The sequence below is a fragment of the Echeneis naucrates genome, chromosome 24, assembly GCF_900963305.1.
Source record: "Echeneis naucrates chromosome 24, fEcheNa1.1, whole genome shotgun sequence".
Lineage (NCBI taxonomy): Eukaryota > Metazoa > Chordata > Actinopteri > Carangiformes > Echeneidae > Echeneis > Echeneis naucrates.
This window is the reverse complement of record NC_042534.1, coordinates 3177640-3195823: the sequence shown is the minus strand read 5'-3', so window position 1 is coordinate 3195823 and position 18184 is coordinate 3177640. Positions and strand designations below refer to the sequence as shown.

The following is an 18184-nucleotide window of genomic DNA, read 5'->3' as shown; positions in this document are numbered from 1 at the left end:
TAAATAAAAAATAAGTGAAACATCACATTTTCATCCAAAATCGTCCCAAAAGTCTGAGGAGAGCCTTTTCTCTCATTTTCTCCTGAGAGCCAGTCTTTTCTGTCTAACCCAGTTTCTATAAATACCCCCCCACCCAGCATCACAGACACACACTATAAATACACTAATTTTTCCCCTCCATGTTCAGACTTTTCTGCTTCGGCCCTGATTTAGTGTCCTTATTCGTAAGGATGAGCAGTTCTCACTTTTCCCATGAGCTTCCTGCAGAGGTCATGACTCTGACTGTGTTGTCTGAAGGTGGGGGTGTGAGCTATCGGCTGAATAAAGCCCTTTGAGGTTGTCTGTTTGTTGGTGACCTCACTGACGGCTACACACACACACACACCATCAGTTCTGACCCTTTTTCCCGCAGGTCAAAGGTTAACCTTCTCCTCCAAAGGCAGACTGATATCAACCTGTCAAAATGCAGAAAAGGTCCAAATTGTATGTTCGAGTCACAACAGTCTATAATCTCCTTGGTCGTTTAATCATAAATAATATATGTGCACACATCATAAAGCTAATGTTTGGGACTAAAGAAGCCATCTGTTCTCTTCGCTATTTTAGGGATTCAATTATTAATACGTTTCTTAGAAGTTGAATAATGAAATATTTATTTCGGCATCAGTAACAAAGAAGTGTGGTAACGATGTTTATATGTACATCACATCCTGTATGAACTCTGAACTGCTTCCAAATAACCAAATATAATATTAACAAAAGTAGTTAGTCTTTTTATCATCGATTCACTGGTTATATCTTCATATTTTTTTTTTTTTTGGGGGGGGGGCAAAAAAATAATGAAAATTGGCAACAACACCTTTAAAGAGCCTGATTTTTATGACCTTCTGTCCAAAATGTTGTTTAATCACATTCATGACAAAAAAAAACAAATCTGAATGTTTTAGAAGCTGGAACCTACAAAGGATTTTGTTATTGAAGCTTTAACTTCTCAATAAGAACCTGAAACTGATTCATCTCCAACCTTTTTACTGAGAGACAGAATTTTCTTCACGTACGTACGGCTCCAGTTTTCACCCCCCCACTCTCACTATATTTACCTTTGTGTTTCCTGTCTCTCATCGAATACCACGACGGCCGCAGGTTTGAACTTGTCGCAGGAGGCATCAGCTTCACCTGCTGCAAAAGCTGCAGAGAAAAGAGTCGGACTGGAAGAAAACAAGAAGAAAACCCGAGAAGACGTTTGCGTCTCCGCTTTTTGGACGACTTTTCCTAAAAAACAAAAAAAAACAAAAGACATTTCATCAGCAGGGTTAGACGTCTGACGAGCTGTGACTTGATTCAGCTTCAAGGGTCACAGGTAAAAAAAAAAAAAAAGGGTAATACCACCTGATGATGTGTGTAACTGAAACACAAAGCTGCGAAGTGAGCAAGAACACACAAAGTCACATGAAATTTGAGTATTTGGGTTTATTTTAAGATGTTTGTTTTAATCCGTGTTTGGAAATCTAATGACGATAAATTGTGTGATTTTGCTTTTGTGCTGTGTTGTGTTGTTTTGAAGATCTAAAGGAACACAAAAACTCAAGTTTGTGTCCTTCGCAGCTGTTTATGGTTTTGACATTTTTGTGTTCTTTTGTTGTCATTTTCGGCCGCCGTAGTTAAGTTGTGTCTCTGTTGTTGTTTTCTGCCTCTTTGTAATCACATAGTGTCTTATTGTAGTCATGATGTGTCTTTTTCGCTGTTGTTGTAGTCGAGTTGTGTGTTGGAGGTCATTATTTCACATCTCTTGTGGCTCTTTGTGATCCTTTCTGAAGTCATGTTTGTGTTAACTTGTCATTTTTGTAGTTGTCTCAGTGTTGTCATGTTGTGTGTCTCTGAAGCCTTGCTGCATTGATTTGAAGTTGCGTTGTGTTTGTTATTTTGTGTGTCTCTGAAGCCTTGCTGCATTGATTTGAAGTTGCGTTGTGTTTTTGTCATGTTGTGTGTCTCTGAAGCCTTGCTGCATTGATTTGAAGTTGCATTGTGTTTTTGTCATGTTGTGTGTCTCTGAAGCCTTGCTGCATTGATTTGAAGTTGCATTGTGTTTTTGTCATGTTGTGTGTCTCTGAAGCCTTGCTGCATTGAAGTTGCGTTGTGTGTCTCTGAAGCTTTGCTGCATTGATTTGAAGTTGCGTTGTGTTTTTGTCATGTTGTGTGTCTCTGAAGCTTTGCTGCATTGATTTGAAGTTGCGTTGTGTTTTTGTCATGTTGTGTGTCTCTGAAGCCTTGCTGCATTGATTTGAAGTTGCGTTGTGTTTTTGTCATGTTGTGTGTCTCTGAAGTCTTGCTGCATTGATTTGAAGTTGCGTTGTGTTTTTGTCATGTTGTGTGTCTCTGAAGCCTTGCTGCATTGATTTGAAGTTGCGTTGTGTTTTTGTCATGTTGTGTGTCTCTGAAGTCTTGCTGCATTGATTTGAAGTTGCGTTGTGTTTTTGTCATGTTGTGTGTCTCTGAAGTCTTGCTGCATTGATTTGAAGTTGCGTTGTGTTTTTGTCATGTTGTGTGTCTCTGAAGTCTTGCTGCATTGATTTGAAGTTGCGTTGTGTTTTTGTCATGTTGTGTGTCTCTGAAGCCTTGCTGCATTGATTTGAAGTTGCGTTGTGTTTTTGTCATGTTGTGTGTCTCTGAAGCCTTGCTGCATTGATTTGAAGTTGTGTTGTGTTTTTCTTGTCATGTTGTGTGTCTTTGCTGCAGCTCTCCTCACGCAGATAACTTGACCCCTCTCGGCCTCGGTTGTCCCTTCCGGTTGTCGGTCCCCGTCTGACGCTACACCTGTCCCGCTTGCGTTTGTGTGTCCGTGCGCGTGTGTGCCTTTGGCATGTGTGTGTGTGTGTGTGTGTGTGTGTGTGCGCGCGCGCGCACGAGGTGGTGGCTGTAGACTTTAGGACCGCGCGGAAACTTTCCCTCCGGTGCGGCAGACAGAGGCTCTGCGGCGCGTGAGAGAGAGAGAGAGAGAGAGAGAGAGAGGCGGGGGAGCGCGAGCCAGCAACGGAGAGAAGACCCGGTAGAGCGCGAGGAGGGGGAGAGAGAGAGGGAGAGAGAGAGAGAGAGAGAGGGAGAGGGAGAGAGAGAGATCGAGAGTGAACGAGAGGAGAGAGAGCGACGACCGTCCGGGTCCGGGTGTCTGAGGGACGGACGACACGGTAAATATAACCGTTACATTTTGGCTCGTGAGCGCTCACCGGCTCCCGTTAGCGCCGTTAAGTTCGTGTTTTTTTTCCAGCAGTCATCTCCATAAAGTCACCGCTTGCGCGCTCCTGAGCCAAAAAAAAAAAAAAAAAACCGTTGGTTCCGTTCCGGCGGATGATGTGCGCGTGAGGACGGAGAGCGGCGGTGCGTTCACGGGGCGAGTGAACTTGGGCGACTTTTCCTGTGAACGGCGGGAGAAAAAAAAAAAAACAACAACAACAACAAACACATCACGGTAACCGGACGACCCGTCGTTAAATGGACACGGAGCTCCCCCCCCCCCCCCACCACCACCGGCGGGTAAACGTTAAACCGGAGCGCTCCGTCCGCTCCGTCCACCAGATGCAGACAGACACATCAGCGCGCGGAACCGCGGAGCGCGAGCACGGCGGGCGCGCGCATGCAGGGGTTAACGGGTCCATTTGGTCTAGAACGCGCCCCCGTGTGTGTTGTTTTTCTTTTTTTTTTTTTTTTTTTTTTTTTTACCTGACCGGGAGGATTACCGGACACACACCACCGGACACGTGTCCCGCACTGCCCGCCCGCCCCGCACGCACCCCCGCAGGGATTATAGGCCGTTTATGAGAGGCCGTCCGGTAAAGGCCGCGTGAGGTCGCTCCCAATATTAATGTCACGGAACTGAAGCTCCGTTAAACCGGCAGCAGTTACCGACACGCTTCCGGCCTGCGCTACAAAATAAAAGCTTGGCCAATTGTTACTTGTGGTGACTTCATAAACACACTTTTGATTTGATTTTGATCGGAGCTGATGTCTGTTCACGATCGGATGGATTCATCAGTAAATGTGTGGCAGCTTGTTTTCCTGCGCTGTGACTGAAGGGCCAAACTTGTGGTTCTGGCTGATTTTGTTCTCATTGGTGCAATTCTTTCCACAAGTGGTATTTTGATCTGAAATGTTTGATAAGAGGAATCACAGTTCCCCAGAGAAAGGCAGGATTACCAAGGTAACAAAGTGAGCGAGGGCCCCGGGGGCCCCTGACCTGTGGGGGCCGCTAAAGCATTTAGCATCATCATTTAATTAATTAATTAATTGCACGTTTGCTAGAAATTTCCGCTGCTGAAGTATAATATTCATCCATCTTGTAACTTTTGTTGCGCATCTTAACACCTTAACTGTTTGTGTTTGCTGTGATGCATTGTCGTAAACAAATATTTTCATGAATAATGAAATTAAGTCAAATGCAGTGAAAAAAGTCTGTACTTGCTCCCCGATGCCCAATTTAATATGTGCAATTAATTATTTTTTTTTTTCTAGCCTGACAAAGTTAACACAAACTGTGGAATAATGTCAGATATATGGAATTGCGAAGCTGCTACCAATGGGTATAATTAATTAGTTCATTAAAAAATGTCCCCAATTAATCTTCAATCAATTTACTAATCTTTAATCAATGGATAAGCTCATCTCTAGAGTACTGGCTAAAACGAAGCATGGTTGCTATTTTTAAACTGATCTAATTATGTATAGATTCAAAAGATTATGATTTAAATACCGTGACGTCAACAGTAAATACAGTATTCAGCGTATCTCCAACAGAAGTCTGTCTCTGGCAGTGCTGAGACGGTAACATTTCAGAAGACATAGTTTATCTATGATGTCAAACGTGTACAGAGAGCATGTTCACTCATGACCTCAGGCAAACTCTGAATTTCTGCAATTGTACAGAATGTACTGAAGAAATGTTTGTCTGTAACAATGTCACTATTAAGCTGTAGTAATTATTTTTGAAATCATCCCTCCCTGATAGAAAAAGACTTTACTGACGAGGGCATTCTCTTACAGCACCACAAATTAAATAAGACAAGCCAAATTAGTCATTTTATGCTTTTATTGTGAAGACACATCACCTACTTCCCTCTCCCGTCACTGTCTGACTCTCACTACCTTGACTCACCTCTGAAGCTTTTTCTCTGCGCAACCATTTCTCCTCCCACCAGTGCAGGCTCCTGCCTGGGCCTTTGACTGTGGTCTAATTTAAACTACTGCTGGCATAAAGGCTGGAACAATTTAAATCAGTGTATATACATAAGATATAGGAGTGTGAGGTGTGTGTGTGTGGCCTAAATACGCAAAACTTGGAGGAGTTGGTTGGCTTGGAGCCTGGAGCTCGAGCAGGGAGCCCACCCCCCCCCCTCCGATACTGTACACCCATTTCTGCAAAGTTTCCACCCCTGTCTTTCCGCTGGTAACACTGGCCGCCTGCCTGTTGTCTTTACAGTAGGTGATGCAAGGCCACAGCTCGAGGAGTGACATACTGTACAATACATCTTGAGCAAAGCCAGACACATTGGCTGCAGTCGAACTGCGCTCAGATCCAGATCACTGCTGAGATCCAGTTTTCTATTAGGAACTTGCGAATGTTCTATCTAAGCTCCTTTTGTGCTCAGACTGGGAGCAGTATCAGACACCAGTCTGGACAAATCATTCCTGAACTGCCTCAGAAAAACTTTTATGAGGCGTGCTCGTGCAGAACCAAATAAATGAAATCGAGACTGCTGTGCCATCGTGTGTTGTGCAATGTGTATATTAACGTGCAGCTTAGCCCTGCCCTCAGTTTTATTTACCCGTCCCAAAATCACAACCTTAAAAAAAATAAAAACATTTGATGAGGAAAAATGGATGAAATCTATGGAAAATTCATTAAAATGTTATGAAACGACATCACAAACAGAGAGCAGATCAACAGTTTAAACGCTGATCTGAATCGACATGAAGTATATTAAACCAAGAAACACTGTGAGGCACTTTGTTTGGGTTGAGGTGACTGTGGACTGTATAAACTAAAGTCCTAAGGACCTTATGAGAGGCTGTGTGTAGTGGTGCTGATATTGCGCTCATTTGGTGCGTATCCCCAAATTTAGTTTCACATGACTCACAGTAAATATGTGGCAGGGCAGAACTGGTTGGTTTCTTGTTCTCTTGGTAAAGCATAAGGATTCTGCCATGTGTACTCCGCAGTGTGTCTGGTGCTAATAGGTACTTAGGAGTAACAAGATACTGGGAGGAACTGGTGTCCATAGAGACAACTTTTGCCCTGGGGGGCAAAAGTCTGTCGCAGCTTATTCGAGCCTGATTAGCTATGCTACTTCCACTTGATTCTACATTACTAGATAATAGCACTCACCAAAGGCTCCAAACAATCTTTGAAAGATGAGTTAGTATTTCAACCTGGTACAGCTTATTGGTTGTAACATTGTAATATGGCGTTAGCTTTGTGCTTGTTTTTTTTTTTTTTTCCAGCAGGACTAAAGCTGATATTTTACAATGACAACATGATGATGAAGAGAATCATCAGCAGAGCTTGTGGCTTATTGTTTAGCCACAACCGTACTCTCAGCGGTCATTTTGGGCATATTTTCAGAAAAGAGGCTCTAAAGATCAGCTGTATGCTCGCTGCTCAGCATCAAACAGCACAGTTAGACACAAGCTGCTGAACATGGTGGAGCTTTTAGCAATGAAAAGGCCAGATATTTCCCATAGGAGTATGTGGAGAGCATGGTGGAGAGCAAAACCAGAGCAAAAAAAGTAACTAGAAAACTGGACTTCATTACAATTACGAAAACTAAAAATGGATGAATGAAAATATTGTTTTAAAAAATTAGCAAATTAAAAAATTCAACAATAACAGTAAGTGCATTAATGTTGTTGCCAGAAGGAGTTGTGTTGTTAAATTTCAGTAACAGTAACCCTTTGCTTGTTGTTGTTATATCTGCTTGCCCTTTTTGGGTCCAAACTAAGTTAGAGCAGAGCAAGTTGTCTGGGATTTGCCCAAAAAGTGAACCCACGTATTTGTCAGACTGCAGCAACATTCGGCCTCCCAGTGCGATCAGTCAGCTTCTTCGTGTGCCTGAAAGACTCTGAGCAGATATGAGCCTAATACACAGATATGGGCACATTCTGTTGAAGTTTGTTTGCCAATAACTGCTGGTCAACAGCTTCTGACGCTCTCGAGTGCCCAAAATCTGCCAAAACAAATGGAGAAGATTGTGTGTGAGAGCACATGTCAAACCAAATGTTTATGAAATTGGGGTTTTACACTCAAAACTTGTTCTGCGCTTCTGAATCTGTGCCCTCCTGAACGCTGACTACTGTCAATATCTTTTGTTCTTGCTCAGTAGTTTTGCCATTAACAAATTTTTGCACACTAAATAATATTAATGAGGATGACAAGAAGAAAAAAAGAGCCAAGATCAGGCCGGGTGCTTGCAAGGTCACACATGGCTGGTCTCCTTCCTCAGAGCAGCCGCTCATTTTTCCAATGACATGGAAAATTTTTGTCCAGTGTCAAATTTATTGCTCAAAATAGCCAATAATATGCTTCCTGCAGCTTCTGAAATTAGAAGACGCTTTTGTTTCATTTTAAATCAAATCCCAATATATCAATATATTTGGAGCATCAGTCCAAGAAAAAAAAAGCATTAAGATGTGACCTCTCAATTGAACAACTGCTTCCAAATAAATTATATTCAGTATTTAGTCCTGGCAGCCTTAAAACACAACAATCTTGGGATGTCATTGTCCCCATCTCTCTCTCTCCCTACATCTGTTGTTTGTTGTCAGAAAAGCATCCAGAAAAAAGATTAATTGGGTAATCATTGTGGGGAATTATTATCAGTTGCAGCCTTGGACTGTTTTAAATGAGCATTCAGCTTTGTGAAAAAATCAGAGTGTCCGTCAGGAAATTCAGAATTGATACGTTTGGCAAAAGTGTGTTTTTTATATTGATTAAAAAACACATCTATGTCATGCTAGTGGGGGGAAAAAAAAAAAATCTGATTTTAGACACGACTTCTTACCTGCAGCCATTTTGTCTAAGGAAATGAACACACAAAGGCCACATCAATCATAGTGTGACAGCCATGTTTCCTCTGAGAACACCTGCATACCTGTGTGTTTGGGTTTGTTCGTATTGAAAATTTTTCTGCTCTGCATGTGCAGGGGTCCCATCCATCAACTGAAGTTCATGGGGATCGACACACAAACCTGTTGTGCAGTCGTGATCCTGACTCTTTTTGTGTCTGTGTGAAAGGCTGAGTGTTAAGTGGAGGGACTGAGGAAAGGAAAGAAGGGGATAGGAGGTGTCAGCCACATATTGGGAAATGATTTCTTATTAAAACTTTGCAAGTTTCCTCTTAAGGTAAATCCACTCATGTCATTCTGTGTATGTTTTCCTTTTTCTTCCCTCCCAGGAGAGGGGGAGGACTCAATGAGCGAGTGATTGTTTGTCCGACCAACTGACCGACAGGCAGCTTGAATGAAGCCCCACCTGGTGCTTTTGAGGGCCTTTCCCATGTTTTGATTTTATTCCCCCCATTTTTTCCCCTTCTACACTTCGTTTCACCGAGCTGCTCCTAGCCATGCCGTCCAACAGTCCTGCTGCCACCGAGCCGCCACAGACACCAGAGAACGACGCCTCCAATGACGTGGTGAGAAAGGAAAAATTTTCTTTTACGCTCTATATTCTATTTATTTGCAAACATTAGTTCTACTGCTGATTTTACTGTTAGCACCTCAGAAAAGTCCTCTAATTGACTGAAACCAGCCGTACCACAATTGGAAAGAACGTCCATAAAAAATGGTATAAAACATTTATAGTAGTGTAAAGATTTGATATGGAGCCAGGAGTGTGTCCAAACTTTACATTTAGGTTTTTAACAAATGTTAAAGCAGGAGATAACCGTTGAATGTATGTTATAATGGTAAAGATCATTGATATTTTTTGTATGAAATAAGCAATACAACGTGTTTCAAAGGTTTCGAAAAATCACATACAAGCACAAATACTGGACAATATATCAACTCCATTTGTATATTTAGTGTCTATATGGTATATAATTAGGTTGTGAAATGTCAGACTATCAACAACAAATAAAAGATGTTTCATAGCAGATTTTATTTAACATTGAAATAGTAATAAAATTCAGTGTAGCTTACAGGACTCCTTTCATTTCTATTTTAAGTTTAATTTACAAATAACACATCACGCATCTTTTTTAAAAAAATGTTTCAGTGGGCCACAAAATTGGCACTCTCAAGCCTCCATAAAAATTTAGTTTTGCTGCAAGTATCAACAGTAAAGGTGCCAATTTTGATGATTAGTCCCTTTTGGCGTGTTAATTGCATTAATGTATAATCAGTTTTTAAGTGTAGCAAAGTAAGTGCAAGTGATAAAAAAAACTAATCAATATACTGCTGAGTTATTTGAATCATGGCACTACATCAGTTTTATGGAGGTCATTACAGAGCGGAGCTAATTGGTTTGTGTGCGGGATCTCAAAGGCATCAAGTAAACACAGTGTAAATATGGCTGATGCTTGAAGTATTTATACTTCAGTCTGGTATTCCCCATCATCGGCTCTTACTCCAAGCCTTAAAACTTCTACTGTTTCTACTCTGCTGCACTTATTACACATATTCAAATACTAATTATATTTAGATTGGCAGCTACAGACGTTTAATCGTCAGATAAATGTTTTTATGTGAAATGTTTAATGTTTCCTTCTGTAAATAGTGTTATAAGTAGAAATGAAATCCATCCTGGATTACTCATTACAGCTACTGTAATGTAGCACTTAAGATATATTTATACCTAGTTTTCCACACACAACCAGTGCCACTGCTTCTGCTTCAGCTGCTGTTGCTGCCATTACTGTTATTATTGCTGCTTCTATTATTGTACATACTGAAATACTACTACTGATATTCTGTAGCCACAGATATTATTACAACCACAACCCCTTTTACTACAGCTATCATTACCACTACTACTTTGGCCTCTCAGCATGCACTTGAGAGCTTATTTTGGCCAACAAACCCACAAAAGAAAAATTAAAAAAATCTGGCAGGTCAGACAATGTGTGTCTGTAATAATTAAACTTACAGTTATTTATTTACATTCACTTCTGGCTCCTCTGCATTCCACACACTCTTCAGACCACATGTAGCTGAGACTACTGCAGGGTTTGGAGAGTCTGGGTTTTTTTTTTCCTCTCTTTTACCTTACACAAATGAACACACACACACACACACACACACATTATCACACAGACATACAGGAGGTGAAAAATAGCTCCTTTCATTTGCACCCCTAGAGCCCAGGGCAGCCCTCGTAAATCTGTGAGAAGTTTGAAGTTCATTCTATAGTGCTGCTATATAAAGAGCCGCCTTACTCGCTTACTTCCACATTGAGACGGTGGCAAAGAGCCAACATGCACAAAGTTTCCCTTATAGAATTTGTGGTGCTTTTTGACTTCCTGAGACTTGACTGTCTCTGTGTTTTCTGAAAGAGTCAGAAAAGCACGGAGAGAAACCAGCGTGAGTCATGGTGTTTGGAAAAGCCATGGCAAGTTACTGAAGGAGAATAGAGGTGTGGGAGGCTTTTACTAATTTCAGTTATAATCCACTGGACGTGACAGAAGCTACTGTTCAAACGTTAGAGTTGAACAGAAATGGGTGGGTTCAGATAGTGGAAAAAAGAAAGTGCCACCCAATCATTTGAGGTAACGTCTTAATCCCTCAGAACAAAGAAACAGAAACAAAATTGAACATTAAATCTTCTCTTTGGTTTTTGTTTTATTTCTGCAACTGTATTTATGAGCTTGACCTCAAAAACTTTTAAGAAATTAGCTTTTAGCTGGAAAATTCAGACCCCAAACTCATATTTACAACCAAAGTCTTTGCTTCACTGTTGCAGAGTGAAATATACAGTGACAGCGCTGGAGATTTATGTAGCTCACTGCACAAGCTCAGGACTTTATTGACCCTTATTTTAGCTCATACATGTCTATCATTTTTTAATAACTTGAAACTCGATCTGATGCTTTCCCCTTAATGCACCCGAGCAGAGCGAAGCACCATCTCTGTCAACTTAGGTCATCCCTCCTCTCTAATGCTTTGGATGTCAAGTGCCAACAGTTATTTTATTCACACTTACGTTACAAACTACAAACATTTAGATCATGTGAGCTGCGCTGTTTGAGGCTTTAAACATAAAGCTAGTTCATATGTTTTGTCTTACAGCACTTAAATGTCTAAATATTAATTGCCCCAAAGACGGGATTGCTTGAAATACAGATGTGTTAACATGTATTAGGGCTGCACAGAGGCTGAATTTGGATGAAAGTGTCTTGTGTATGTTCTGCTGACAGCTTTATTAGCCAATGTTTGAGCAAGTAATGGATTCAAAGTGAAATACAGAAAGGAACCAGAGGAGTCTGGTTGGGGGGGGGGCAGAAGGAAGGAGCACGAGAAAGGAAAAGGTTGAGGAGGATCTGGGGATGGGGAAGAAAGGAAGGGGACAAACTGCTGAGGATGGGATCCTCCTCTGCCCGCCTGGTTTGCAGTCTGGTTGCTTAGCAACTGCAGCAGCCTAAAATAACCTGCCGGGAGACAGAAATAGACCAAAGCTATATGGACAGATCGCCTGGTGTTTGTGTGTGTTGACATATTCTTGAAGAGATTAATCGCATTTCATTTCTTTTTTTCTTTTTTTTTTCGTGTAGTAGCACTTTCATCAAGTAACAGTAAAGCCATCTTGTTAAAACATGTGTGTGTGCAAATGTGTGTCGTGACACAGACATATGGATGGCACACTAGGCCGACTAGGCACAAGGCCATTACCCGCTCTAGCTGGTTGCTATGCTGATCGTCAGGGAAGTGACATCAGACTGTTTAGTCAGCACAGCGGCCCCGTCGGAGACAGTTGCTAAGCAGTTTCTTCACCCTAGTAACCGCTCCACTGTCACCACCACGGAGGGAGGAAGACCTCAGTGGAAACGAGCCGACGGCAGGCAGCGCCGACTGTAACAGGAAAGAGAAGGAAACAGAGCAGGTTGTGTTATTAAGCTCAAAGAGCTCACAGTTGGACGATTGAGCCGTACACAAGAAAACATTGGCCTCGCAGACTCCACTACATATCCACCAAGCTGCAGCACAGACATCTCCTGTCACTGGAGATGTTCCTGTTTTTTAACTGGGAATTAAAAACAGGCCGGAGAGGGTGATGGGCAGCAGAGCAGAGCGGCAGACGGCCAATCAGAGCTCTTTTCTTTTCTTTTGTGTTGTCTCCAGGCAGAGAAGAGGTTAGCTGCCTCACACACTGGTTAGAAGTTCAGAAACGCAACTGGCAAACTATCAAAAACAAAACATACCTAAAGTCCTGCTGCCGGAACTTGTTGAAAATTTGTTTTCACTTTGGAAAAAGTAAAAAAAAGGGGAAACAGGATTTGTGTAAAAAAACATTTGGTGGACCAGACAGTGTAGCAGCAGAGTGATTCCTCAAATGGCAGCAGTGCTAATACCTGGATGTCAGCTGTCGTCTAAAATCATAGAAGAAGAACAAAAAAAGGAGAGGCTGCCAGACTTTGCACAACAATATCTTTCCTGAATAATAAGAGGTATCACATCAATATCGACACAAGTTTTAAACATTTATATATAAATGTATGTTGCTTTACTTTTTTGCGTGACCTTTAAGGCGTTCACAAGTAAGCAGGTGGTTTTACAACAGATATGTTGCTCATGAGTCATGAGTCAGACTGGGGAGAACAGGAAGTTTTCTGGTGCCAAGAATCAAACCTACAACGTTTATCTCCCACACAGACACTGAATTGAGTCGACCACCCTTCCATTTATACCAGCAATTATAGTAGCCTACGTGAATTACCAGGGTCAGGTAGGAATGCCCCCCCCCCCTCGTTTTATTCAATAATTACAAACACTGGACATTTTAAGGATGTTGACTGGAAGAATTGGAAGTGTGCCAGGTTTTCATCTCAGAAATCTGATCACTACATATGATCAACAAAAATAACAATCAGCTAACTACAATGACAGCAGCAGAGTTGCTGTTGCTTTCGTTGTTACAGTTAAATCGTCACAGCAGAATTTCAGAGGCCACACACATTGACACCAAAGCCACACAGCAGCTCTGCTTCCTTTAATATGTACCCCTGAATTTCAGCTAATGCAGATTTACATCTGCTATAGAGACCACAGAAACTGTGAGTGGTCAGCTTGTTGCTGCCTTCATTGTTGTCTTTATTTTTATGTCGCTGGCCCTGATAGTTGCTTTCCAGTGTGCCATTTTTGATGACCCTCATTGGGTTTATTCCTGTTTACGTCTCTTGCCGCTCTTGAAACAGTGAACAAGTACGACAATTAAAAACAGTGTTCCTTCTGACTGCCTGGTTCATTTCAGCAATACACCAGCCTAATGTTTCTTCTATTTAACAATGACTTTTATTTAGTTTCTGCCCGCGGCAGCTATGCACATAAAGAGTGTTCAAATATGAGTAAAAAGGCCTGTTGTAGAAATCAGTGCAGCCAGCACATTCCTGCCTCCTGGCTAAAATACTGAAATACACTGAAAGAAACTGGTCTAATCTCTTACATGATGAAACCACATTAAAGTTACAGCAGGTGTTGCTTATTTTATTTGGCTGTTTCACGTGTCCTCTTGGGTGTAATGAAAATTTTGCACAGGCCTGAGACTTGTAGCAAGTTGAACTTTGCCCAGTGCTAATATAAAAATAGAAAGTGTGGACCTGACAGTGTTTGGTCAGACCCTCAAGTTACCAGCGATTGTATATCTGCCGAGATTAAAGCTGGGGGGGAGACGCAAAAAACACTCACAGCTAATGTGATGTGTGATGCTGATCTTCATTCACACCACTCAGGCCTTTTAAGACACTCTCTCCGCACTATATTAGCTCTTTTTGCACGCATTAATTATTTATAATTATGCCATTAAAGCTAGAAAACACCCACTTTGATCAGGCACAGAGGAAGAATAAATTCATTGTAAATCCTTTATCCGATGTTTTAGGTTCTAAAAAAGTCTTGAAGTTCATTTAGTAAATCACCAGAAATAATGAGGTTCTTTTAAAAAGTAATATTTATTCATTCTGACTATACTAAGTGGCTCTGGTGTTAGCCACATGGGATCAATCCATATGTGCAGTTTTTTCACAGGTAATTATTAAATTCATCCTTTTCCATTATTCATACTTACATGACAGGAATCTTGCCAGGCAAGTCCAAGGTCATGACTTGTTGGTGCTGAAGTCAAAATTTCAAGCCTCTTTTGATTGAAATCAACTGCACATGGCTGCGAGTGGGCGTGCAAACCAGTGAATGGCCAATGGCGCTGACATAAGGACGCTGTAAGGAGGGCTTATTAGTTTGATGTGATGTAACAAATGAAATGTGTGGACGGTAAAAAATGTTGCCCGCGGTTATCTGAGCTCACACTGTAATCTCATCAGGTAGTCCCTCCGGTAAGAAGCCTCTCAGAGGTGGCTTTTTACATTGATTTTGTCGACACACTACCTAGTTAAAACGCAGGTGCAGAAAGGTATTTTTACCTTTACGTATAAAACTGTAAAACCACACCGCTGCTGTTCTACAACTCCACAATGTTCCTGCTGCGAGCTGAGCAGAGGAGACTGCGGTGAGGCTTATTTGTTTCAGTTCAAAGCTTCACATGAGGCAGCAATATAAAGAAATGCAGAATAGCACGATGCTATCAAGATCTTGACAGGTTTCTAAAAGGCCTCATGAATTATCCAAATGAAAGAGAGTTTAATATCTCTTTGTTCTACATACCAATCCACAGAAACTCAACAACATTTGTCCTATCTTGTTTTACTAAACACAGCTGGATTTAATGTCTGTAAACATATAATTTACTGGTTTTCTCTTTCATATTTTGCCCATTTTTAGTGTACTAGAACGAATTTCTTCATTTATAACATGGCTGGGTTTTGAAAGATTTGTTTTTAGAGTAGTTTGTTTTTGAATTGGTCAGCAAACTTAGTTTCTCTTCTCTTGCGACAAGATCATCCAAACTGTGAAATTTGGCTTTGTCAAGCTGCAGATACCCAATTTATTGTAGACTTTCAATGGTATGGTGCTAACCTTTATTCATTTTTCTCTGTTCTCGAGTTTCTCCCCCGGAGAGTTTCTTAACCACACTGCCTTGGATCACTGTTGATTTACTGCGGCCTGACTGCTGACATCAATTATAACTTCATACAGTCATTTCATTGGCTCACTGTTTGATGTGGCCTCTCTATAACTGGCCAGAGTGAAGATGGAGCAGACCAAGACAGTCCAGAGGAGGGGACGCCAGCGAGCCCCCGCACCAAGCGCAGAGTGGGCCGCCCAGGCAGGAAACGCAAACAGCTGCTTCCTGTGAGTACTGTAATTATGCCCTATCATTGGCCTTTGATGCTTTGAACCACAGCAGTGTGATGGATTGATCTGCTCATCGAAACAAAATACTCCACCCCCCACCATCTAACATGAAAAGACACGCCACACATGCATGCACCGATACCAAGGGCACTTTAATTCACGTTAACTCAGACTGTCAGCCACAGTCAGCTCCGTCTTTTCACAGAAATCTGAGGACACGCTGCAGCAATCAGGTGTCACATCTGAGTGTGTTTGACAGATAGCGTGAGAGAAGACTCTCCTCCTCACAAAAGCATTTTTCTTCTTTTTGTACGTTACATTGAGACATTTATTTAATTTTTTTTACCAGCACTGACAGTGGTGACCCCCCCTCCTCCTCCTCCCCTCCGCAGTGTGAACTGACTGGTTACAGCTTCACCTCCTCATTGTCAATCTGCCATTATTTCACACATCAGCATGGCTTCATCACCTGTATTTTCCTTATCGCTTTGCTTAAAGCCACATGATGAATTCCTGAGTTTGAAAATAATAAAAATGGCTTTCAATACAAAGTGATAATTAACTTTGGATGAGCACTGGCCTCCACCCACACCACTATCACTTGGATTTAGCTCAGGAGGATTAGAAATGAAAACATGTTGAAAGTTATTGTGATATTTTAACACGCTTTCCTGCGATGACATTACTCTGTTAGATACTTGATAACACCCAAGGGAAGTTTGATTGGATCAATTAATGCTTCTTTTTCCTACTCATTAAACTGATCCTCTTCTTTCCTGTTACTTCCAAACAAATTCAGAGTTTTGTGTTGTTTTTTTAATGGAGCAACTAACTGTTTCTCTGATCATTTTAAATATAGTGAGCCAAAATCACGGCACAGTCTTTGCTTTTAACCGATGCCATTGAGTTTGTCAGATGACGTCAGTGATATGAAATCAGGATTTTAGCCGCAGATTGGAAACAGCTTTGGAGTGTCTGCCGGTTAACATGTATGTTAATGGGCTGTGTCGCAGTCACTATTTTAGACTTGTTCCATTGTCTGACATCAGAAACATGTGAGCCGGAGAGGAGAAAACAGACACATGACCAAAACAACATCCACACAACTGTGGTTATTTCAAAACACACTTAAAAATGAAAAGCATCTCCATCTAGGTGACCTTTTTTTTTTTGGATAGCACAAAAACAAAACTTTTTTAAGGAAACCAGAGTAAAACCTAGATTTTTTTTTTTTTGTTTCGGGATGAGTGTTTTTATTTTTACAAGGTGAAAGTGTTACCTACTTATTCTTCCCTTGTGTCTGCGCCACTGGAGGTTTGAACTGGCAACCTTCCAATCACCTTTAGGCCAGCAGTAATAATCTGTGCTGCATTATGACTGTAATGGCACCAAACAATGTATTTATTCACTCTGAATGACTTCAGGTCTCTGGCAGCTCCTCTCCTCCATATTTTGCTCCTCACTCATCCGCTCATCACTTAACCAGTGTGCGTGTGTGTGTGTGTGTATGTGTGGGTCCTTTTGTTGCTGACTTAACTCCAATGTGGGATCAGCAAGTCAATATAGCTGATCAAACAACCACCCCACTGTGTGTGTGTGTGTGTGTGTGGGGGTATTCATGTGATGAGAGCAGGTCTGATCATGCTTTGATGTCTGAGCTCTGACAAGATGGGCAGGATTATTGTAAAACCCTGTCGCACACACACACACACACAAACCACACACGCATATGTAACACACATGGGGCTACACATAAAGTGCTTGACAAACGCTGTGTTTGTTTGTACCTCAGTGCTATCAGTAGTTTAAGCTGCAATATCAGCCATAGTGCTCCAGAAGCAGCTGTTTGAGCTGAATAAACAGGTAGAGTTTTTAATAGTAGCAGTAGGTTTAGTAACATAGTTGTACAACCAGTAGTAGTTGTAGCATAACAGAAGTCGTGCTAGAAGATGTAATGGTGTAATCTGCAGTGGAGTTAAAGTGCAATAGTAAAAATAGTGACTGTTGAAGTGTTGAAGTGCTGTGTTCATTAAATAATATATGATTTCTGGCATCGATAGTAGCAGTAACAGTTACTGCAGCAATTACTGCAATAGCAGTGTCAATGTAAGTAGAAATAGGTGTAATAAAGAGGTTTTGGTAGTAACAGTAGATTTACTAGCATAACAGTAGTAGTTGTTGTAGTTGTGTTGGTATTATAGTATAGTAGTTGTACCAGCAGTTGTTGTATAATAGTGGTGATTGCCGTACAATAGTTCTTGTCATATAAAAATGAGCTGTAGCAGTAACTGCAGTTGTGTAGCTGTGTAATAACAGTAGCAGTAATGCAGACGCAGAAGAAGTGGTAGCTTACATACAAAATAATAGTGCAGGTGGTCATAGTTATAGTTGTCACAGCATTAGCAGAATAAGCGATGTAGGGTAAATTGAATTAGTAGAAGTACTAGTAGTAGTTGTAAAGCAGCAATAACAGCACAAGTACTCGTGGACGTGGTTGCAGCAGTAGTGTTATTAGAGGTAATCTAATAGAAGTAGAAGTATGGCCGGTTGTGCTAATATTAGAGACACTTGTAGCAGTAGTGACTGCAACAATGGCCACTGGTAGTGTTGTCAACAGCGTGCAGTGTCAGTACATGTAGGTGCACATACATGTACTCCAAACAGAGGCCTCTTTTCCAGGGAACAGTACACTGCCATTAGTCTGTTTGTCTTCAGCTTCTCTCTGCCTCACACACAC

The 18184-nt window shown here is 41.4% G+C and overlaps 1 protein-coding gene across 11 annotated transcripts in view; it reads left to right on the top strand.

Annotated features, from left to right (window-relative positions):
• Positions 1 to 1209: 1209 nt before the first annotated feature.
• The window catches only part of dnmt3aa (DNA (cytosine-5-)-methyltransferase 3 alpha a), a 48467-nt gene continuing 31492 nt past the window's right edge, over positions 1210 to 18184 (top strand). For 10 of the 11 annotated variants that reach the window (XM_029495896.1, XM_029495893.1, XM_029495887.1 and 7 more), the window contains exons 1-3: positions 3051 to 3185; positions 8442 to 8678; positions 15337 to 15444. In XM_029495896.1, coding sequence (XP_029351756.1) covers positions 8610 to 8678; positions 15337 to 15444 — 177 coding nt within the window. In that variant the 5' untranslated portion in view covers positions 3051 to 3185; positions 8442 to 8609. Of the gene's footprint in view, positions 1361 to 3050; positions 3186 to 8441; positions 8679 to 15336; positions 15445 to 18184 lie in introns of those variants that run through there. The other variant, XM_029495885.1, reaches the window with a different exon arrangement.